The sequence below is a fragment of the Lissotriton vulgaris genome, chromosome 3_2 (genome assembly GCF_964263255.1).
Source record: "Lissotriton vulgaris chromosome 3_2, aLisVul1.2, whole genome shotgun sequence".
NCBI lineage: Eukaryota > Metazoa > Chordata > Amphibia > Caudata > Salamandridae > Lissotriton > Lissotriton vulgaris.
This window is the reverse complement of record NC_141690.1, coordinates 138,787,188-138,810,903: the sequence shown is the minus strand read 5'-3', so window position 1 is coordinate 138,810,903 and position 23,716 is coordinate 138,787,188. Positions and strand designations below refer to the sequence as shown.

Genomic DNA, 23,716 nt, shown 5'->3' with positions numbered 1-23,716 from the left:
TGGGATGGTTGAACAGTAAGGAGATGTCAGTTGGCATGAGGGGCTGAGCAGTGGAACTGCTCCTGGTGGGGTCTCTACTTTATCTCATGGATCTGAAGAAGAAATAAAGCTATGATCCTGAACTACACCTACAGACTACGGATCTTTCTTTATTGTAACACATGCCCCTGGGGAATGGGACCGCACGCAATGCATGCGGCGGTCCCGCACATACCATTAGAATGGTACACTGGCGCATCCCGCATTTCTAACATTGCAGCGGGCGGTGCTGAAAGCACCACCCGCCGCAATGCCACAAGTGCAAGTTGTGCATTTGAATGTACAACGTGACAGGCACTGCGCAGTGCCTGCCACGTTGTACATTCAAATGCAGGGGGGTACCATAGTTAACCCCCATGTGCACCACCCAACCCCCAAAATACCTGGGGGCCCGCTACGGGCCCCCAATCGGGGAATGTCTTTTTCTGACATTTTTCTATTCCAAACTCATGCAGGATAAATAACAAGACACCAAATTGCCGACAGAACAGTCAGTGGCGTAATGATAATGGGGGAGGGGGGCCTGCAAGGTACCTCTGTGAACTAACATATACTATTCAAATCAAAGAAAAACGTTCACAGGGAGTTTAGACTGCAGAGCTGCAGAAACGAAATATGCCTATTTCAAAGTGGAATACTATGCTAAAACAGGTTCCATTGATTTAGGCCTGAAAAGGAATGATTACGAGTAAAATAAAGTGCCGCAATAATGCCGCTAAATTTTCATTTTTGTGCCGCTAAATTTCAATTTTTGTGCCGCTTAATTTGCAAATTTATGCCGCAATATCCTGGGGGGTCTGTCTATCTATCTATCTATCTATCTATCTATCTATCTGTCTATCTATCTATCTATCTCCCTCACTCTATTTATCCATCGCCCTCACTCTATCAATCTATCTATTGCCCTCACTCTACACAACTACACACACACACACAACCCCACACACACAAACAACCCCACACACAACCACACAACACCACACACAACCCCACACACACACTCACACGCCCAGACCCCACCACAAACACACACAACCCCACATACACATAACCCCCCCACACACAACCCACCATTCTGGGGAAGGAGGCACAACACTTCTGCCCAGGATGTGCATTGTTTCTGGTCCCAGAAAGGACAGGCTCTCTACCCTTGGGTCCAGAAATATGTCTGGTGATGGCTGGCTGCCTACAGCCGGTCAGAGACCACACCAGGGTTGGTAGGGATTTAGAGGGCACCTCTGATGTGCCCTCTGGATACATGGTACAATAAATTCCACACTGGCATCTGTCGCACCAACAACTTTCAAATAATTATTAAATCATTTTTTCCACTTTTACCATTTTAGCACTGGTTTACCAGGCGTGGACAGACAAAAATTGAAGGAGGGGAATTATTTTGCATGACCTGAATATCACAGGATAACACAATTCACAAAAATAAATAGACAAGATCCCCAGTATCCGATATGATACTCTAATACAGTGATAAACTGCAGAACATGTGGGAAAAAATTGTAGAAAAACAAAATGCAATTGCATTAGATAAGCAATCTGAAACTATATGAGCCTATAACTGGGCAAATACTAATTGTAGTCTCTGCAATGCCTCAGCAATTCCTTCCTGCGTGTACTGGAGGACTTAAAGGTCCACATGTAAAAGTGTTTCAGGGAAGTATCTTTCAATTTTTCCTTTTTGTCAATCCAGTCAACTTTAATTAAGCTCCAGTCTGGCGACAAGATCTAGGATTTCCCTTTCTCTATCCTTCTTTGTAGTAACACAGAGGATAAAATATTTCCAGAAAAGGAGAAAAAAACTGAGTTCGAGTACCGCCACGTAACAATAGTGTGGGGCGGACTAATTTCTCAATTCACACGTGATGACATATTGCAGAAGAATGAACATATGCCACAGAATGGAGACTGTGTACTGTCACATAACAGCAGTGTGCAGCACACTAGCTTTCCAAAACGCACGTGTGATGACCCATGTACGTAGAGAAACGTACCGTATGCAGTTGCACAAGCCTAGAAGTGAACGCAAGCCACTCGCATCTCATGATGCACCACTCGTGAAACAAAGTGCAGCAGCCTGAGAGAGCATGTGGTAGGATCAGGCAGCAGCTTGTAAGGCGCTCGTGGCAATAGGTAAGCGCTCACGGCTGGGATAGCGTAAACTGCTAAACAACTCTCAAATTTATGTAAAGAAGAACTAAACAAAATTGAAGCCTCGCATAATCGTCCGTATGAAGAAAGTCGCCAAAATCGGGTAGAAAAACCACATTGTACCAGAATGTAAAATCTCAGTTAAAAGACAGAGTTGAGGTCCAAAGGTGCTAGATGGTATAGGGTTGAAATAATATACGTGCCGTGAAAGATAGAAGATGGTAGTTTATTCTGGAAAGAATTCCAGCCTCCTGTTCTCAGATAAAGCACCAACAGTCAAATCACAGGACAACAGAAGTCCCAAAATACAAGGCATGGTCTGCATGGTACTGAACCGTCTGCATGGTACTGAAACAATGACATAGACCGTTCAGGCTGTGTTACAACTTCTAATGGAGCAACAAATTAAGACCATCATCAAAAAAATCTGGAACACTGTCTCAGGACTAGAACCGTTCAAGAATCAGCCATTGTTTGTACTAAGAAGGAATCGTAATATCAAAGGTAGCTTACTTTGTTCCAACACAGCCAGACGGGGTTCAAAACATGCAGTAATAATAAAAATAGGCACATTTATAGAGCGCATTGTTACACTCGGCCAGTGTGTCCCCGAGCTGCGGTGCATCTGCGAATATTTCCACACCCGGAAACCTCACCTCTCCTAACTATCCCGGGGGAAGAGATACGTGTTCAGATTTTTCCTAAAAATGCTCTCCCGGGTCTCCATCCGTAGACACAAGGGGAGTCTGTTCCAGTGCTGGGCAGCCAGCAGGCGGAAGGAGCGTCCACCCATCCCAGCTCTCTTAATAGTGGGAACACACACCAAACCCACCCCACCTGATCTCAATTGGCGTGTTGGGGCATAGGGGGTGAGTAGCTAAGACAGATAGGAGGGAGCCGTCCCCTGCAAAATACGATGGCATACACAGTGCCTTAAACAGGACTCTCTCCGTTATCGGCAACCAGTGGAGTGCAGCCCGCGCTGCCTTCACGGAGGCCCTCCTCGGGCGCATAAGAACCAAATGCGCTGCTGCGTTCTGCACCCCCTGGAGTCTGAGCATACCCTTCGTCGTAGCACCCAGATAAAGAATATTGCCATAATCCATGGCGCGATGTCACCAGGGCATGGACCATGATCTTCCTGGCTGCAGTTGCCAGCATATCCAGGGTTTTGCGAAGGACCCTCATGACTCCAAAACAGGCGCCTGCCACCTGCCTGGTTTGGTACTCCAAAGATAGCCTTGTGTCCAGCCACACCCCCAGATTCTTTGCCTGAGCGTACGGGTCAGGGGTGGTCCCCATACTCTGTGGCCACCAGGCCATTTAACTTCAGGCAGTTGTTAGCCATCCATGCGGCCAGTCTTGCAGGCATGCCATGAAATTGGAGGCTGCCGTGTCCTGTGCCTGTGTAAGGGAGACCACCAGCTGCATGTCATCGGCATAGGACACAATCCTGATCCCAAACCCATCAGCAATCTCCGCTAGAGGAGCCAAGTAGAGATTGAACAGGGTCGGGCTCAGGGTCGATCCCTGCGGTCCAAAAAGAATTTCCTGGACTTCCACAAGTTACAGGACATCACAAAAGTGGGAACTGTTCTACTTGTACAGGTACAACAGAAGGGAAAAAATTCAGATACAGTAATAAAAATAATAAAATACTCTGAATTCAACACATTTAAAACTATAATTTTTGTGTACGGTCTGTTATCCCTGTGCCAGAAAACATATATAGGTAAAGCAAATCAGGAAGTCAGAAACCAATAGGGCAACATAAATTCAGAATCAGATGCAAAACACTGAGTTAAGGAATGTTACAGGAAGCAATAATTTTGTGATCATTTGTTTGAGATTGGAACGCAAGCTAATCTTGTACTTAAGGACAAAAGAGAATGGATTGAACAAATTGTCTGAAATACGGAATATAATCATATAGAAACCTCCAGTCACGGATGACTTTGAAAGCCATGGGAAAGGGGGACCGCCAGGTTTTGGATCAGCTACTTTGGTATAAAGCTACCCAACTTCCCACAATGCACTGTTTGAGAGAATGATAAGATTACATAGGCCCCCAGCTACACTGTGGTTTCACATATAATGTACATCCCTCAGAAATTGCATGATCCCCTTGGAAAGGAGCAACAGGACAGAGAATTTAGTCTGGTTCATGGTATGAATTTGAAACTTTTCGATTAAATGATCAAGACCAACCCTCAGTGAGTTTGATGGGCACGTTTTGAATCCATTTTTGATGGGCACGTTTTGAATCCATATCTACGGTTTCTCCTTAACATATTTTGATGATCTTAATGTCTTTTTGCTCACCAAATTTCCCCTATATTCCTAAATTGGTTTGGGAAACTTCTTGTGTTGTGTCCTTTAATTTAAAATTGTTTTTACTCCTTGAATTAAGCAAGCACTTAACAATGGCACTAACAACAGGAAATTCCCAGGTACCAGTGGTCGAGCAAAGATTCTCTCAGAACTGTGTTTTGACTCAACCAGAGTATGTTTATTGAGATGGCATGAGTACCTCCCAAATTAATGACCAAATTTCTTTTACTGCCATTTAGTGGTTGGGATAGGAACTTTCCAGCAGTTACAGTCCAGTTTTAAAGTTTAAGAATAACAAGCATTTGCAATGTAATAGGTCTCGCATTAGGAAAGTTTGAGCTATTGGTATTGTAAATGACAAAGTTTTTATTTAAGTGTTGGTTTTGAAAATAGCTAAAATAATAGCTTTGTCATTTACAATGCCAATAGTTGACTTAGATGTATTGATATTACAAACAACAATGACTTATTTTTTTTAATAATTAATACTTAAATAAAAGTTATTGTAATTTATAATGGCAATAGCTTAAACTTTTGTGAATATTATGTTCAGTGTATTTTATTGTGAAGAAAATCCAAGAACAGAAGTGAAATATTAACATCTTTGTGACATTTGTAATAAAGCTTGAAACATTTAGAGAACATATTTGAACCAGTTGTTGTTGAATGGTTGCACAGATTGATCCTGTGGTAGCGCATAGTGATATTGTGGTGGCCCAGAGTGATGCTGTGGTGATGCAATAGATAGATAGAGGGAGTGCGATAGATAGATAGATAGATAGAGTGAGGGCGATAGATGGATAGAGGGCGGGCAATAGTTAGATAGAGGGAGGGCGATAGATGGATAGAGGGAGGGCGATAGATGGATAGAGGGAGGGCGATAGATGGATAGAGGGAGGGCGATAGATGGATAGAGGGAGGGCGATAGATATATAGATAGAGTGAGTGCGATAGATAGATAGACAGATAGATAGAGTGAGGGTGATAGATAGATAGATAGATAGAGTGAGGGAGATAGATAGAGTGAGGGCGATAGATAGACAGAGTGCGATAGATAGAGTGAGGGCGATAGATAGATAGAGTGAGGGAGATAGATAGAGTGAGGGCGATAGATAGATAGAGTGAGGGCGATAGATAGAGTGAGGGCGATAGATAGAGTGAGGGCGATAGATAGAGTGAGGGCGATAGATAGAGTGAGGGCGATAGATAGAGTGAGGGCGATAGATAGATAGAGTGAGGGCGATAGATAGATAGAGTGAGGGCGATAGATAGATAGAGTGAGGGCGATAGATAGATAGAGTGAGGGCGATAGATAGATAGAGTGAGGGGGATAGATAGATAGAGTGAGGGAGATAGATAGATAGAGTGAGGGAGATAGATAGAGTGAGGGCGATCTATAGATAGATAGCTAGGGTGAGGACGATAGATAGAGTGAGTCCGATAGATTGATAGATAGAGTTCAGAAACAAAACCATGAAGAGATCAAACAATTTCTTTTTTATTTTTACAGGTAAATACAAAAAACTAAAGCCAACAACATTAAGGGGGAACAAGCAGGAAGTGGGATAAGGGCAAATGGTGAGCACTTTGCTGCCGCTTTGGTGTTATCATTGGCCACGCGGCTCACTGAGAACATCAAAGCAGCCGAGAAAGTGCTCCCAAAGGCTGCAGGCTGACAAATGATCGCCGCGCCCGGTGCACATGCACTGTGCCTTATTCGCCTGCAGCCTTTGGGAGCACTTTTGGAAGTCTCTCACTATACTTTCACAGAGCAACCTATGCACGTTGGCTCAGCGAGACCTAAACAGGGACAAAATCATAGAGAAAGGAAAATAAACACACAGATGTGACACCTGAGATTGCATTGGGCAGAACAGCAGACTCCTAAAAAGACTCACGGGACAAGTACTTTGTTTTTAATATGTATACAAAATAATGAAAAGTCTCTGACATACATTTCCAAACTATGGAGATGCATAAGGCATGGAAAAAGGTACTTCTACATACCATCCACTTCAGCCACAGATGTCCAGGTAGTCATTAGTCATTACTCTGAATTCAATGCAAGGACCGAAATCTACTTATCGAATTAATTGATGTAGGTGTAGAATGTTGCTCTAGCTTCAAATGACATCTGGATTTTGACTTAATCTTTGGCATAAAATATGCTGCCAGAAGTTAAAAAACCTTTATAGCCCATTCAGCAGAATCCATCAATGAGAACAGGTCAGATGCCAAGCATGCACATATGATTTTTATGTTATTCTAATTTATGTTATGGTGTATTTGCTGTACGCATTACCAATTAGAGTGCATTATTAGTTGAAGAAAGGTGGGCATGGTCTGCTGAGGTTCCAGATAGCCACTACATTCCACTCCAGCTTTGTGCCCTCTTTTTCCACCTACTGAGCCATTTCCCGACGCCATGTGCTCAATGAAGCATCAGGCAACGAATTGTAAATAGGGGAAGAAGCGTTATGACTGCCTAGAATCGACATAATCAACTAGCGCAGCATGAGCTGAGGGGACTGCCCACCCACATCCCACCACCCACCCTTTTGAGAGGTATATACGCGCTCACCCATATGCAGCTGGTGCCTGCCACGGTACTTCCAATCAGCCCTACCCAGTGACCTAGGCAATGCCAATGCTGGGGGTTATACTGGCAGAAATTATTCAGGGTAGTACCATAGTGGGACCAGAGCCACTGTAAGACGTAAAGTGGCTCCAATGATGCCTTAGGGGGTGGAGAGGTAAGCTTCGTGAGAGAACATTGCAGTTGCAACATCTCCAAGCTCTCCCCGTGGCCTGGGTATACATCAATCATCTTCGGGAACCGGAGAGTGAAGCACACGTTGGCTGGTGTTTGAAGTTTTGCTTTCTTGACTGGGTGTGACAAGGCTCATAAGAAAAATAAGTTCTTCTGTGTGTGCATATCAGCTCATATGTGGCACCAAATGAAGATGACATGGAAGAGAGATTAGTCTGATTCAACCACCAAGATCAGCACTTTGGAAGGCAATGAACGCGAGCTCAAACAGATCGTGGCATAAACACTTTTAAAAACTGTTCAACCACGCCCTAAAACGTAATAAAACAAGAATTGGTTTTGCTTATGTGAAAATCTATTGACTTTGTCAATGTTTTTTTTAACATGTACAGCAGTCGAACTGCTTTGCAACATGGCTCAAAGTATTAAAAAAAAAGTGATATGGCACCATCAATGCTGACCACGCATAGAGCATTTTTTTTTACCTTAAGCCATATCGAACAGCAGATCAACTGCTGTGCAGCATGTAAAAACAAAGAAAGTCATTATCACAGCATGCCGACAGGCGCCCCACGCTGCTAACTAATAGCACCTCTCCCGGAAAGGACCTATAATTAACACAGCAGGTCTTCCAGAGAGGAGCACTCTAATTGAATGAACCCGCAAAAGCTGTTCATGTGAAGCGCGTTCACACAGTTTGCTACCTCGTACATTTTGTTTGCTTTCGATACTTGCACAGTGCCACCATTGCCTAAGTAACGTTTGTTCTTGTGTTTGAGTGTCCTCCATTTATTGCAGTAAATAGTCAACGTCCCTTCATTAGTGCTAGTCTAGTGAATTTCTCCCCCTGCGTACTTAATGACACAATGGCGGAAGCGCAGCGGACGAGCGCAGCGGGAGCGTCGACTTCGCGCCGAAGTCGTGCCAAAGTCCTGCCCGTCTGCGCCCGTCCGCGCCAGCACGGGCCCAGGGATCAGTCCCCCTGTCCGTGATCCCATAACATATTCTCGCACCGCCTTACTGCGGTTGCGGGGGTCGTCTTGCTCCTCGGACACTGTCCTTAACTGTCAAGATGTGCCCACTACTTGCCCAATCTGCTCCCTTGCATTGGACTCTTTCACCTCAATCATAGATTGCAAGTCTTCTACTTTCTGGACTATTCCTCCTCCTATGCACACCTCCCCTTCTATCCCGCACAAACCATGTTCCCCTTTGAAGTTTATCAGCATTAACTGTCGATCTCTCTCGAAACACAAGAGAGATATATTTGACCTTCTGGAGACAGCTAGCCCAGCAGCCATGTTTGTCACTGAAACATGGTTAAATGATAACTCTGGCCCTGACATCGCCATGGCTCTCCCCAATGATTACACCTATGTGGGGCGAAACCGGGTTCTCAAAGAGGGCGGGGGAATTGCCATTATCTTTAAGAGAGAATTTTCTTGTAAATGGGAAGACCTTGATTTTCCAAACTGCGAAGCTGGTTTGTTTAAACTTCTTCTTTCTCCCCACTTTACTTTAACTGGTACACTGATCTATCGCCCACCGGGCTCGGCTGGTGGTTGGGCTTCTTCATTTCCTGAATTTATCACCCCTTTAATAGCACAATCGACTAATTTTCTTGTCGTTGGTGACCTAAATATCCATTTTAACTCTGTTTCGTGTGCCACCACTACGAGTCTTTTACAGGATCTTGCAGCCTTAGATCTTCACCTTCATAACTCCGGCCCTACACACAAGGCCGGTAATCTATTAGACCCCATCATTTCTAACCTCACTGGCATTTCCTATCAATCTTCATCTCCGGTCACCTGGTCTGATCATTTTATTGTTAATTTCTCAATTAAGATGACTGTGGTTAACTCCTCTAACCCTGCTCTCCCTCATAAAGCTAGTAGGAACTGGAAACATCTAGATATAGACAAATTAAACTCTCTTCTCGCCAACTCGAAACCTACGTTTTCCAGTGTGACTATTAAAGAGTTACCCGTTGTCAGATCTTGGCTGACAACAGCCTTGGATTCCTGTCTTCCAACTCAAAGAAATAAATCACAAATCCATCACCCGCCGGCACCCTGGTTTAATGACTCCCTTCGCCAAGAAAAATCCAACTGTAAAAAACTGGAACGCATATGGCGTTCCAATTACGGCACAGATCATAAAGTAAAATACAAGGCTGCCCTTAAAGCTTATCATTCTGCCTGTGACATCGCCAGAGCCAATTTTGCTAATAGCACCATACCTACGGCTCAAAATAGGCCGAAGGCCCTTTTTAAAATAGTCAAAGAGCTCTCAGGTGCGTCCTCTGTACCTAAGGACCCCTGCCTGGACACTGCACAGTGTAATGCCCTAGCTAACTTCTTTCTTGAGAAAATTGATAGGATCTATGATATTTTTTAATGCTACTCCCGCTGCTTCCTCTCACCCTGATCAAGTTTTACTCACTTCCCCTCCTGTTGCTATCGCCAGCTTAACGCCCGCTGCTCCCCTACTCCATGCTTGGGAACCTATCTCCCCTTTGCTTCTAAAAAAGTATCTTCAAGACATAAAATCTGGTTCTCCCCTTGACCCGATGCCCCCTCAAATTTTGAGTACCTTGGACCCAGCCTTACTCCATATTATTTTGGAGGTCTTGAATGCTTCACTAACTGAAGCTATTGTTCCCAATGAATGGAAGCACGCGATGGTGGTCCCATTATTAAAAAAGGCCAACGCTGATCCCAACAACCCATCCAATTTTCGCCCTATTTCTTTGCTTTCATGTTTCTCTAAGATTCTTGAGAAACATGTCAATTCCTATGTTGAAACTTCTAATCTTCTTCATGGCTCTCAATCCGGGTTCAGGGCTGGTTTCTCCACTGAAACCACTCTCCTTGGTGTGTCGGAGACCATCAGAAGACAGGTGGACAATGGGGAGACAGTGGCACTCATCTTGCTTGATTTGAGTGCCGCATTCGATACTGTCTCCCATTCCATCTTGTTGTCCACCTTGAAATCTGTGGGTGTTGGTGGTTCCGCCCTGGCCTGGTTTGCTAATTTTCTTTCTGATCGCACGTTTCAAGTTTTTTCCTCTACATCTGTTTCGTCAATACTCCCCTCCACTCACGGTGTTCCCCAAGGGTCTATCCTTAGCCCTCTTTTTTTTAATCTGTATGTGAGACCTCTTGCTTTTTTGGCTGAACAGGCTGGTCTCACAATTTATTCCTATGCTGATGACACTCAAGTCATCTACTCACTTTCTACCAATAAAAATTTTCCTTCTTCCTCCCTACAGTCCGGACTGAAACAGATATCTGATTGGATGCTCAAGCACAAATTGAAATTAAACGGGGACAAAACCGAACTGCTCCTGTTTGGTTCAGACACCTCGCTCTGGGGCCCACAACATTGGCCCGTAATCTTGGGGTCCTCCTTGATAATCAACTATCTTTCAAGCAACACTTGGTGAAAGTCTCCGCCACCTGTACCACCATCATCAGGTGGCTGAGGAAAATCACGTGGATGCTACCTGCCGACACCCTAAGGACTGTAGTCCAGGCTCTTGTCACCTCACGCCTGGACTATGGGAACATTCTACTCCTGGGTGCATGCAAGGAGGTAACCAGGAAGTATCAGGTGGTACAAAATATGGCAGTTCGCCTTATATGTAATCTGCCTGCCAGAGCCTCAGCCGCGTCTCATATGCGTAAACTGCATTGGTTGCGAATTGAGAGCCGAGTCAAATTCAAAGCACTTTGTTTAATGCACCGGATCAAGACTAGTAAAGCCCCGAACTATCTATCCGCTTTGGTGCAGCAATATGTTCCCCCCCGCACACTTAGGTCGTCCACTCAGAACAAGTTTAGGATACCGCGTGTTAACAGAGCCAAAATGGGAGGGCGCTCGTTCTCCCTGTTAGCACCTTCCTTATGGAATTCCTTACCCCAATTTTTGCGTTCTGAATTGTGCTACTTGACATTCCGTAAAGGAATTAAGACCTGGCTTTTTAATACTTAATTTCTGTTCCGATGTTCCTCTCACCCTGTCTACCTTCTGTTTGCCTTAGCGCCGGGAAACCTCCGGGTAGCTGCGCGCTTAACAAATGTAATTATAATAATAATAATAATTATACCTCTACTTGTACTTTGTACGCTTTTGTAACCTGCACATGTCACTTTTTCCTCCTGTAATGCACCGTTTGCTACCACTTGTACTATGTTCACTCATGAGTGTCACTTTTGTCTCATGTAATGTAACTTTTAAAATTTGTTCACTTGTATTGTTCTATTATATCAGTTCTGTTCCTTTTGTAAAGTGCTCTGACACCTTTGGGTAAAGTCCGCGCTATATTAAACAAAAAAAAACTAAAAGAAAAAAAAGAATACAATGGCTAGCTTGCTGCTTGAATGGGGAGGGGTGGGAGAGACGCGCACGCATTGTGGGCGTGCACATTGCTGTGGTCTGCGGCTCCTGCCCAGTCGCAGCGCATGCAGGCTTCACCGTACTCAGGTCAGTGTGTGTTGCGCAGTCGTACGGCCCAAGGAGGGGGCTGCAGGGGCAAGGACACATGGTGTGCCGCGGTTTGCAGAGGAGGTGGGAGCCGCAGAGGTACTGCTACGGTGGTCGGGGGTGTTGTGGGGGATGCCGGGGTGTACTGTAGTTGCGGGGGAGGAGCGCTTTCCTGCGTGGGCAACAGGGGCTGCCGTGTCGTGGAGACGAATTTAAGGGGCTCTGCTGTTGGGATGCGGTGGTGGTGGGGTGGGGGGTAGGGGGTGCGGGGGGGGGGGCTCATCCTTCACGCGGGAGTGGTGGAGAGTGCCACCTTTGCCTATGTAATGTTTGTTATTGTGTTTGAGTGTCCTCCATTTATTGCAGTAGGACACCTCTACTTGTACTTTGTACGCTTTTGTAACCTGCACACATGTCAGTTTTCCCCCCTTATACTTTGTTCACTCACGATTGTGACTTTTGCCTCATGTAATGTAACTTTTGCTTTTGTAATTTGTTCACTTGTAATGTTCTCTTACATCAGTCCTGTTCCTTTTGTGAAGCCCTCTGAAACCTTCGGGTAAAGTCTGCGCTATATAAAAATGCATAAAGAAAGTAATAAATAAAATTACATGGGGCGTGGTGGTGTGGGACGGGACGGTGGTGGGTGCGAAGATGGGCAGTGGCGCTGTCGGGCACCGGAGGTGAATGTAGAGTGAAGCTTCTGCCACATGGCTCCGCCCGCTCACGAAACAGAGGGTTGTTGTCTCCGGAGTGGTCTGATGGCTGTGGTTGTGCATGTGTCTCCGGAGTGATCTGATGGTTGTGGTTATCCATATGTCTCTGGAGAGGTCTGGTCTGCTGAGTGCTGACACGTCTTCTGGGGCGTGTTCACACTGTTGACTCGACCCTGATTGGCTCGCGCCAGCTGTGCACGCTTTGTGGCAGGCGTGTCTCACGTGCGCGTCCACAAAGCAGAATCAGCAAGAATCTGCGCGTGCCCCGGTCTGTCTCCCTTGAGAGGCATCGACGACAATAGGTCTCGAGAGCGAGACCTAAAAATGTCAAACTCTGTACGACTGTACAACATGCGACTATGACACTTTACTCTACACTATGCCACTCCACTCTACAATCCACTATTCAATTTTATACCACTTTATTCCACTATATTCTATGACACACAACACCACTCCACACCACACCACTCTATGCCCCTCCACGACATGCCACCACACTGTACGCTCTTCTACGCAATGACACTCCAGTCTACTCTATGCCACTTCATCTATGACACACCACTGAAAGCCCCTCCACTCTGAAACACGGCACCTCACTATAAAACACGCAATTCTACAACACACCACTCCACTCTACACCCCTCCACTCGAAGAAACTCTACGACACGCCACTCAATGTCATGCCACTTCACTCTATTGTACGATACGTTACTTCACTCTGAGCCACCCAACTCTACAACTTTATACCCCTCAACTCCACACCATGCTTGGACACGCCACTCCCCGACATGTCGCTCCACAACACTCTATGCCCCTCCAATCGAAGACACGCCTCTCCACTCTATGACACACCAATCCATGCCCCCCCACTCTAAGATACTCCACGACACCGCTCCACAACATTTTACTCCACTCTATGCTTGCTACACTCTACGTCACACCATTACAGTCTATGACACTCTAATCCACTCCACATCACTTTACTCTACAACACTCTACTCCACTCTATGCCCCTCTATGACACTCTTATCCACTGTATGCCACTCTACGACACTCTACTCGATACCCTATATGCAAGTTATAGTTAATGTGGTGTGCTTAGCAAGTTGAGAACATTGTGTACTGAGGTGTGAGAGTTACAGTAACTTTAGAGTGAGACGAAAATATATATTCAAGTTACAAATATGCCTTTTGAATTTTTAAGTTTTGCAAAGTTTAAGTTGATTTTATATAGAAATAATATTATATATATGTGCCACCCAAGTATTTGAAGTGATACATTCTGTTTAATTGAAAACAGAATATTGGCTCAAAGAATTACTTGTTCATTTATGACAACTGGATGGTATGAATGTCTAAAGTTTGACTTCCAATACGCCTTCCATTTTTTTGAGGGGACTACAGTGAGCTTTGGTTACAGTGGGTATTAGTAACAATTGTGATTTTCAATGCTTGGAAAAGGCAACTGTAGAATTATGGTACAAAATAAAATAACTTTCAACTTTAACAATGTTAATTATTGTGAATCAGTTACTCTATAGCACATATTTATTCCACTTCAGTTAAAATTAATTGTTAACACAAAACTAATATGTATGTACAGTTGATCGCCATTGATATTGCTTCAAAATAACGTCTAGCCTACGATACAAACAATGCTCTATAGAAATTGAATTGATAGGCTTAGAGAATATAGTTTCGACTAATAATTTTGGAGTGGATCATTAGGAAGTTGAAATCAAATGAAAAGAGAACAGATGATTACTAGGGAACACTGAGTATTCAAACACATAGAATTACTGGAAGAGACGAGCCTCTGTGCCAGCTACAAAAATAATGTGAATGAATAAGAATCAACTCTTTGTGATTACCTAAATAAAAGGAGGCGTTAGACTTGGAAATTATCGCTAAAATGATTTAAAGGCACACAATGATATAAAAGAAGATGAGCACTGACTGGGTACAAATTCTGTGTAAAATGTACAAAGAGTCCGAAAAACTTAAAAACAGTCATCTCTGTAAGGCTATTCTCTGAGACCTAAGCTTGGCACACCTGGGATCGTGAATGCATACTTTTAAAGTCTAAAGACTTTAAAAACAATCATTAGCATAGCCAATAGGTCTAATTTTTGTTACCTTATAAGTATTTAGTTATGCAGCACAATATCCTTAGCGCAACAACATCAACTGTTGCATGGCTAAACACTTATAAGGTCCCAAAAGCGAGACCTATTGGCTATGCCAATGCTTGTTCAGGGCTTGCCACTGCATACAACTCACTCAAGCACTCTGTAAATGTTTGTTTTGCTGACCAATGTATGTCTGTGCTTGTCATTTGGGTAGCAGGTTTATGCAGTAAAGAAAATACGTCTGGAGAATTGCATATCGTTTTTGTTGCCAGCTGTTTTTGCCTATTAATTACAATGCTGTTTCTCCCTTGGTTTTTTGGAAAATGAGAATAAAATGTCTTCACCCATGACTATGCCAAACCACTACTGATGACCTCACCGGTCATTTTGGACTGCCTTATCCAAGGCTGGAAAATTAACTATGCCAGTATATTCGTTCAGTGGTTTGCATTGGCCATTTATTGCTTTAGCATCCACACAACTCATACTCAACATCTGAGCAGCTGCAGGGCCTGCCTGCCCTCTGTGCAGGCACTTAGTCTGTCTCAAGTTAGTGCCCTTCTATTTCAGGTGCTTTTCAGCAGTTTTAGGACCTTCGACTTATGATGATCAGGCAGACTGATTTATGACAACAAAAGGATGACCGATTGCGGCAGAATGATTTATGACACACAATGATTTATGACCCATGATGTCCAACTGACAATGTGTGACAACCAATTTGTTATAATGTGTGACAATGGTTTATGACTCCGGCCCCAAGGTGTCCAGGGGAGTTGTACACGTATGGCGTATGTATAAAGTAATAAAACTGCGCCCAACAACAACCACCAAATACGACAACTGTTGGCTGTGTTTAGTAATGCAGATGCACAAGTGTGGTACGGTTCCTGGAATGGGCACAGTGTGGCCCTTATGTGGCGTGTTGAATTTTAAACGACCTGAAAATTCCCTCGCATATGATACCACTCTGTAGAAGCGGTACTTGTTCCTCTACAATACTCTCGCATCTGTTTCCAAAAGCGAGGCTTCTCAGAATATAAAACTGTTGTGCTAACGTCCGGTTCTTTAACTATTCCCAGCTCACATAGCGTGTATTCATCTTAAAAGAATTACCTGGCAGTCTTGGGCAGGATTTTAGTTAGAGAGAATCGCAGTTCTGTTTGACCGAACTGGTACATTGGGTAGTGTCTACTGTCTAGCATGTTATCTGCTCGACAACTTAAAGTGAAACTTGTGGTATTAAAAAGGGTGCATGTATGTTGGGCTCCATCTCCCTTTCTCTGCTACATGTACGCCCCCTACAGTTCCAATACGACCTACATGCGTTGTAAAACTAGCATACATTTTCAAACATGAGCACGTATCTCAATACCGCATACATCCAAAGTGACAGCATGAGCAATCACATAATATTGCAAAGAATCGTAGAGCTTATAATAAATAATAATACGCACATTTATAAAGCGCAATGGTTACACTATGACCAGTGTGTCCCCGCGCTGCGGTAACGTAGCCCAAGATTCTACTACCCTCCTCCTTATCAGAACCAATTTCTTGATACACACTGACAACATATGAAAGAGTGTACACCGACACGTGCGCGAGCATTAGCTGCGTTTCTTTTTATTCCCCCACACCCTAATCTCACCTCCACTCCGGATCTGCTGCTGCTGCACACAGTTCGACTTCGGTCTCTTTTCTGTTTACTTCCGGTGCTTCCAGAGGTCACTTCCTCTTTCTGCGGCCGTAGCTTTTGAAACTCTTTGCCCTGGATGCAGCGCGAGAGGAGACATGCGGGTGAGTCCTAATATCTCTCGAAAGAGAGAAATGGCAGATCAGGGCTCAAAAAGTGCCTTTCATCTTGCTGCGCATAAGAACCCACGCAACGTGCAGCTGCCATCAGCCTCCTTCCGGGATACGCGTTTCAGGCGTATGTTGGCCAGATGGCAGAGTTTCCCGTATCTGAACTTTGCTTTTTAAAGATCATTCACTATTCCTAAATCCTCGGCGCGTTAATCTAATTTGTTCCATTAAAATAAACGTAGATTACGTCTCACAGGTTGCAGTAATATGTAAGCATGGTCCAGGTATGCTAATCTGTTCCCTGGAGGCAATGGGTTATCCGGGCACAAAACCACCACTTATCCCTATCCAGTTAGCTGTCCGCTTGCTTCCCATCTACGTCTTGTACTTACCGACACGTATACAATGTTATGGAACAGATCACGAACTCGGCACGCTGTCGGCGTTGTGTTTGGTGCAGTGCCACTGCTGTTGTATCAATGTATCAAAAGTGTGTGAAGATTATGTTTGTGATGCGCGATGAAACTGTTCGACCGTTGAAGTGTCTGGCTTATCCAGTTGTAAATCTGTGATTAATTATGGGTTTGCAATTGCTGCGTATGATTTATCTGTAGACAAGTTATAATGCAACACACTACATAGTTGTAATCAATATAGCGAATGTAACCACCAATCTCAATGATTATATTCAACTTGATGTTATTTTCTTTGAAGCACAATCAACTCCATATTTGCCACATTATAGTGGAAAGCTTGTGTCATAAAGAGTCGCCTTTAACATGCTTTCGTAAGGTTAAGTTAATGTCTTCTAGAAGCTATTGTTAACTTAGAACTAAACAGTTAAACAGACGTAAGGTGGTTTGAATCATTAATTATATTCATTATATCGCTGATTACATTACGGGTGATCTTTGGTAATACCCGCCTAGCAATAAAACTGTAGACACAATAAAGGTTCTATGTTTTAGGCTACCAGCAAAAAGGGCCGTTAAAAAAGAACAGAAAGACTAAAGTTGTTCTACAACTCATAAGACCTTATTTGTGTTATGATGCTGTCCTGTCGCCTGTTCAACGGCTATAGTTATTTCTAAGAAATCCCTGTTGTTGAAGAACTGCTGGTTTTTATTCTTGGTTGATTTATAATAAACCCCCGTTTTGTTCCATGCAACAACAATTTTAGCTGTTGCTAACTCTGTAGGCATTATTTTCATTCAACTTCTCAGATGATAAAATAATTGACATAATATGCCTTTCTAAAACCTCGATTTTTCCAGGCCTTGGTGACGTTCTGTATATTAGAGATTCTCTTCTTATGGGGCATGAGTATTTTCTGTGTCAATTACTGCCCTATTAGTTCCCATATCTTGGCCTGGCTGTTTGATGATCCCAATATATCAGAATGGATCTTGGAAAATGTCATAGAATTATTGCTACTAGCTTTACAAGATCAGTCAGTGAAGGTGTTGGCGCAACTTCTCTTTCTCGATCTATAAGACAAGGTTGATAGTGTACATATAAGCCCCCCTTCTACAATGTGTTCTTAGAATTATAGTGTCATTGACAATGCCTTTGCATTAAAATAGATCATGGATCAATGTGTATGCTTAAAGCGCCACAAACTATGTGAATCAAAGCGCCAGGATACCCTCTGGGTGACAGTACTCAACAAGTATGTGTTACATTGCATTGCATTACATTACATTTATTGATCTTTCTAGCCCTCTGAAGCATGTAGATCATTTAAGCTGTGTAATTGGGACATACTTTATGGAGTTTCAAAAATATTAATAGAATTACATTCACAAACATGGGTCTGGGTACTTGATAGTGCAACCAATGGATATGTTTGAGAAATTAACAGAGTTACTGCCTTAAGCAGAAATGTATTCTAGCACCTCTGTTTCTTTTTTTATACATGACTGGATAAGGGAAAACATTGTTTAGGCCTTATAAAAGAACTTCTAGATGTCTCCTCTCTAATGTCAAGTAATGAGTGTCGTCCCTTTACGGGCTTATCTGTGCCCATGTTATGCCCTTGCAATTTACCAAATATACTTCAGTTTTGCCTGGCAAAGAACTGCTGCTTAATTGTTTTAGAATGTTGCTAATTAAATAACGTGGCATTTTCCTGTACGACTTTCACTGGGAATGGTTGATATTTCATATTCTGGAAAGAAAAATGTGCTGTGCATAGAAAAATGGCATCTGAAACTAAATACTAGACTGAGAACAACAAATTACCTAGTGTAAAGTGCTATTGTTTGGGCTAGGGAAAGAAGGCCTTAGCAGTATGTCCTCATTAAAGGGCCTATTAGGATAGTGGGCGGACCGCCCCCGGCGGTAGCCACCTATTACCCTACCGAGGCGATCCACCTGCCATCCATACCTGAAAGACCCCAGCCATATTGGCGGCAGACAGAAAAACCGCCCGCCACTTTTCCGTCGGTCGCCTCGTCGACCGGGCGGAAAAGGGGCATAATATGGTGGTGGTGTCTGCAAGACACCGCCATCCATATTATGATGCAGGCGGAGAGCAGCCTTTCCATGGCGTCGTTGCCGCCTTGGAAAGGCATGCAGTTTTTTTGCTGTTGGGGGCCCGTTGTGGTCCCCCAGGTTGGTGGGGGGAGGCACATGGGGGGAACCTATGGTACCCTCTGCATTTACATGCTCTAGGTGGCAGGCATCACTCAGTGCCTGTCTCGTTGTGCATGCAAATGCACAACATGCATTTTTTACATTGTGGCGGGTGCTGCTTACAGCACCGCCTGCCGCAATGTAAAATATGCGGGATGCGCCCGCCAGTGTGGTGGGCACATCCTAATTTGAATGGCGGGACCGCAGCTACATGGGCGGTCGGTCCCGTGCTACGATGCAGTAACAGGTCCCTATGAGTTGATGAGATACTTTTTGAAAAGCTAATGATGCTCGCCTATTGTGAGTTGGGATATTCCAGATATTTATGCCAAATGAAGAAGGTTTACCCTCTGATTTAATCCTTTTTCCACTGCTGATTTAGAGCCTGACTTTGCCTAGACCCCTTGTATTAGCTGTCTTAGGTGGTTAGGTATTCAGCCACTGTGATGGTTCTTGCTTCTATGTAGGTCCCATGAGTCCGCATTGGATTCCCTTGAGCTTTTTGCTTTACCATTGCTTATTCTTCTATCATTTGTTATATTCATGTGACATTTATTTAAAATAAAACGTAACGCTCATGAATAACATTGAATGGTCACACTTTTGGCCCTGTGCATCGTTTCTGCTTTTTTTAATCTTTCAAACTGCGATTTTACTACTAACATTCTATGACAAAATAAGTAAACAATAACATTACCTTTCTCTTACAGGAATAATGCCAAAGGATTGCAGACCCGCTGCTGTTTTTCAGAAGAGTCTTCTAGTTTGAGTACATTTCCAAAATGGTATTTTTCACTTGCAATGCCTGCGGGGAATCCTTGAAGAAAGTGCAAGTGGAAAAACACTTACATGTATGCCGAAGCAGTTCATGCCTTTCTTGTATTGATTGTGGCAAAGACTTTTGGTAAGTGCTTACCGTGTTCTTATTTAGTTTAAAATGAATGTGGGTAGAGTCCCAGTCAACTTGATCTAGACCAACAGGATCCAAAACTCAGTGCCATTTTTTCTGTCTAAAAAATTACTTCTAGGTGGAGTAAGCTGTTTATGGCATTCCTGCTCTCGTTCAACATGGGTCCCTCCTTGAGAGACATAGCTCCAAGTATGATTATAATTCAACTTTTCCTCTGCAGCAGAAAACGATGTAAAGATAGATCAGTCCTATGCTGACCTGGAGAAGGAAAACCTCTCCAGCCAAAAAAATACGTCAAACATCTGTTAAAATCATAAGTTCTGTGACACCCGGAGACCCAGCAATATACTATTGAAATAGTCAATGCTACAAGCACTTTTCTACTGTCTTACTAGATTTTGCTGCATTTTAATTTATTGTGATTGTTTAAGGGCTCCAAATTGCTTTCATTTACGACTGTCTCTGTCATTTTCAAACTGCTACTTTAAATGTGATTGTTTAAAATAATTTAAATATGAAGGTAATGCATGTTCAAAACCTGCTTTAAAGCTGATCTAGACGATAGAGCTCATCCTTGGTGCTCAGAGCTGTTGTTGCCCACTGTTCTAAATAGCACAACTCTGACGGCTTAGAAACCCCCTCTGTTTTTTTTTCTTTTAATTATAAGAAGGACTATTCGGTGAACAGGTAAGTGTAGCAGTTCGACCTCTTATCTTGGGTATTCGTCTGCGCTATTTTCTTGGCTGTTAGTTTTCATATTATAGTTTCTTATAATTCTGTAACTTCTGTATTTATTTTCTTTTTCAAGGGGTGATGATTATAAAGAGCATTTGAAATGTATAAGCGAAGATCAGAAATATGGTGGTAAGGGCTTCGAAGCGAAAGCGAACAAAGGGGAGGTGAAACAGCAGCAGTGGATTCAGGTGAGATAGTTGCGATATCCTTATAACTAGCAGGCCATCTATTTGCACATTCTAACAATGAACTTGAAACTCGTTGACGAAGGGGTAGTTGTGACTTAATCGCTTCATGAACCCTACTACACTACAATCCTGCAAAATTATTGTTATCCTGGACTTCAGGTTTAAATTGGACTTGCTGTGTTTTCCTAGCTTCATGTCCATGACATTAGATCTCTGTCCATTAGACCGATATTTATTTCGCCTTTATACTAGCCTGTGTGCAGCTTCAAAATCAAAACTGATGCAAGGCTGCAGTGCAGCACTCCGGAAACTGTATACAGTTTTCTAGGTGAAGCCTCCCTAGCAATGTGTAATGCATAACTTTTCTACACGTTATCTCTTCACGTGTAAACTAATATTACTTTAACTTTCTACATGACTGCGCCAGGTGTTTTTTCTCAGATTTATATTCCTTATGAGAGTTCCGATATGCCTGAGGAAAATTTTGACTTTTGTTGTAACTGTTCAGTATAAGACTCATGTTTGCTTTTCGACTGACTGCAGTACCTTTTCTGTGTGCAAATGGAAGGTTGCATTGATGATTCTGCTCCTGTACTTGTAAATGTTATTTTCTTAGTGAAGTTTTCACAGCTTCTATCCACTGTTACTCTGTTACTTAAGGCTGGAAAAATCCTTCACTACACGAAAAATAAATATTGTAATTGTAGAAAGGGTTATCAATTTTGCTTATCTCCTGTTCCTTACAGTTTTAATTACTGAATTGGGCCATACTTGTTATTGATTGGAGCATGCAAAGTAAAAAAAAAATTGTCGGGCAAACAGACGGGAGGAGAGTGTGAGCTCTAATTAATTTGAGTTGTACTTCATAGATTTAATGTGCCTGTGTACGGTGTTCGGCTATATGTACCTCCTAGGTGTATTAGTTCTATAAATGTTCCAGATGTCCTGTTTTTTTTATACCGTATGTGTAAAAAGCGAAGAAGCATACCACTATGAAATACTTTGGCAACAGCTCTCAAAATGATTTAACTGGCAATGTACCCTCCAATGTGGAAAAGACGTTTCATTAAACATGTTTGAACCATTTCTGACACAATATTACCCCGAGACCAGCTATATGTGATGAGCCAAAAGTCCATTTGTATTCTTTGTAGTAGTGTCTGAGTGGGGAGAAGGAGTCACTGATGAACTTGGCAATTTATTAACAGCACCATAACTACTATGTGTCACTTGCTGGAGGTGGTGATGATAAAAACGAAGGAAAGTGGCCGAAGTGCACTTCACATTCTTTAAATACATTCTTAAAGTTTCCTTTTTAAAATATGTTGTGAATTGCATTTTTGCAACCACTGAACTAACAGTTTGTTTTATTTTGTAGAAAGTCCATGAAGTCATGAAAAATCCTAACATTAGTCCAAAGCTGAGGGACGTTTTAAAACAAATGAGTACTTATGACAATATTCCTAGGAAGAGAACAAAATTTCAGGTATGCTCCCTCATTATTGTACCTAATGCTTGTTACTTTCATGATTATTTTCAAATGCAGGAAAGCAAATTAAAAGAATACGTGCACGAGGTAGTGGCCCCTCAATCTCTCTCACCCTAGCCCTACCCTCCAAACCCTTCTGTGTTGGGATCTCTATACCTTCTAAAAAAGAAGATCAAGGTGGTTGTGACAATGTTAAAAACACTGCTTGGAGAAAATGTCCCAAAAATATTTGGGTATGGAGAAATGGGCAACAGCATTTCGCAGAATGCCCTGTTGGAGAAGCGGGAATGAGCAAATGGCTTAGGTTTATCAGTAGGCTGTATAAATTGGTTGTGGGATGTCAACCTGCACATTATCCAAGATGGCTGGATTTGCCTGAATTCCTATGGTCTTGAGGTACCTACAGTTGCCTTACTCTTTCCCTGGCTGTTAAAGCAACGTATTCGATCTAACCTGATGAGAAAGCCTATTTGCTGATCCTTTTCTTGGATCCCGGTCGTTTCCCAAACGTTACTGTAAATAAACTACTAGAAACACGTATTTTCAACACTGTATTTGCATACGTAACTCGTTGTTAGTCCTGGCATCTTTGGCGTAGTTTCCCCAGAATTTTTTTTTTTTAACTCTGCCTCCTGTATTTTTTTACGCTGTGCTGGATTTAGTTTTTGCTGGTTTAGATGCTTTGCCTCCATGTGCCTCCATTACTGCTGATATCCTGAACTTCAGTGACCACTTCCCTGACTTTTATGGAAAGTCTATTGTCCTGTAGTTTCTACCCTATGGTAGGAACTGTACGTTTGTGGACAACATAATGTTGGAATGGTGCCAAACTTATTTCATGCACCCCCTCAGGCTATATTGTCCCATAGGCTGACTAGCTCACAGTGCCACCATAAGTAACCGTAGACCTAGGCGGGTAGCTAATGGTTCCGGCTACCAATGAACATGACAACCCTTCGCAGAGATATCAGCAAGCTCCTTCTTTGGTTTCACATGCTTTTCCAATCTGTGTCGCCGTCCATCCACCTCTGTCTGAACGTTTATTGGTGATTCCTGAAAGAAACGAGATAAACATGTATCAGTATCTTGATACCTGTCAGGAGGTCTAATATTATCACAGTTTCAAAGATTATATATTTTTTTTAGTGACTTCCTGTTGAGGAGACCCACCTTGTGATTTTGTCTTGTCTTTATATTTTTTGTTTATTGTCCCGTTTCTACTTTGTCGAAGAGTCGACTGCTTGCTTAGAATTATCCTTTTCAGAATTACTCTTCAATTGTGGTTGATCAGGGCTGGCTCCCAAATAATCTGTAC

At 42.9% G+C, this 23,716-nt stretch overlaps 2 protein-coding genes across 3 annotated transcripts in view; one reads left to right on the top strand and one right to left on the bottom strand.

Moving 5' to 3' along the window:
* The window catches only part of LOC147725426 (zinc finger and BTB domain-containing protein 49-like), a 127,696-nt gene extending 111,349 nt beyond the window's left edge, over nt 1-16,347 (bottom strand). The window contains exon 1 of the mRNA XM_086964095.1: nt 16,291-16,347. The gene's annotated coding sequence lies outside the window, so the exon portion shown is untranslated. The remainder of the gene's footprint in view (nt 1-16,290) is intronic.
* A 7-nt stretch (nt 16,348-16,354) lies between these two features.
* LOC147725425 (cell growth-regulating nucleolar protein-like) overlaps nt 16,355-23,716 on the top strand; it is a 78,156-nt gene continuing 70,794 nt past the window's right edge. For both annotated transcript variants that reach the window (XM_086964097.1, XM_086964096.1), the window contains exons 1-4: nt 16,355-16,439; nt 19,790-19,983; nt 20,798-20,912; nt 22,291-22,398. In XM_086964097.1, the coding sequence (XP_086820223.1) occupies nt 19,862-19,983; nt 20,798-20,912; nt 22,291-22,398 (345 nt within the window). In that variant the 5' untranslated portion in view covers nt 16,355-16,439; nt 19,790-19,861. The remainder of the gene's footprint in view (nt 16,440-19,789; nt 19,984-20,797; nt 20,913-22,290; nt 22,399-23,716) is intronic.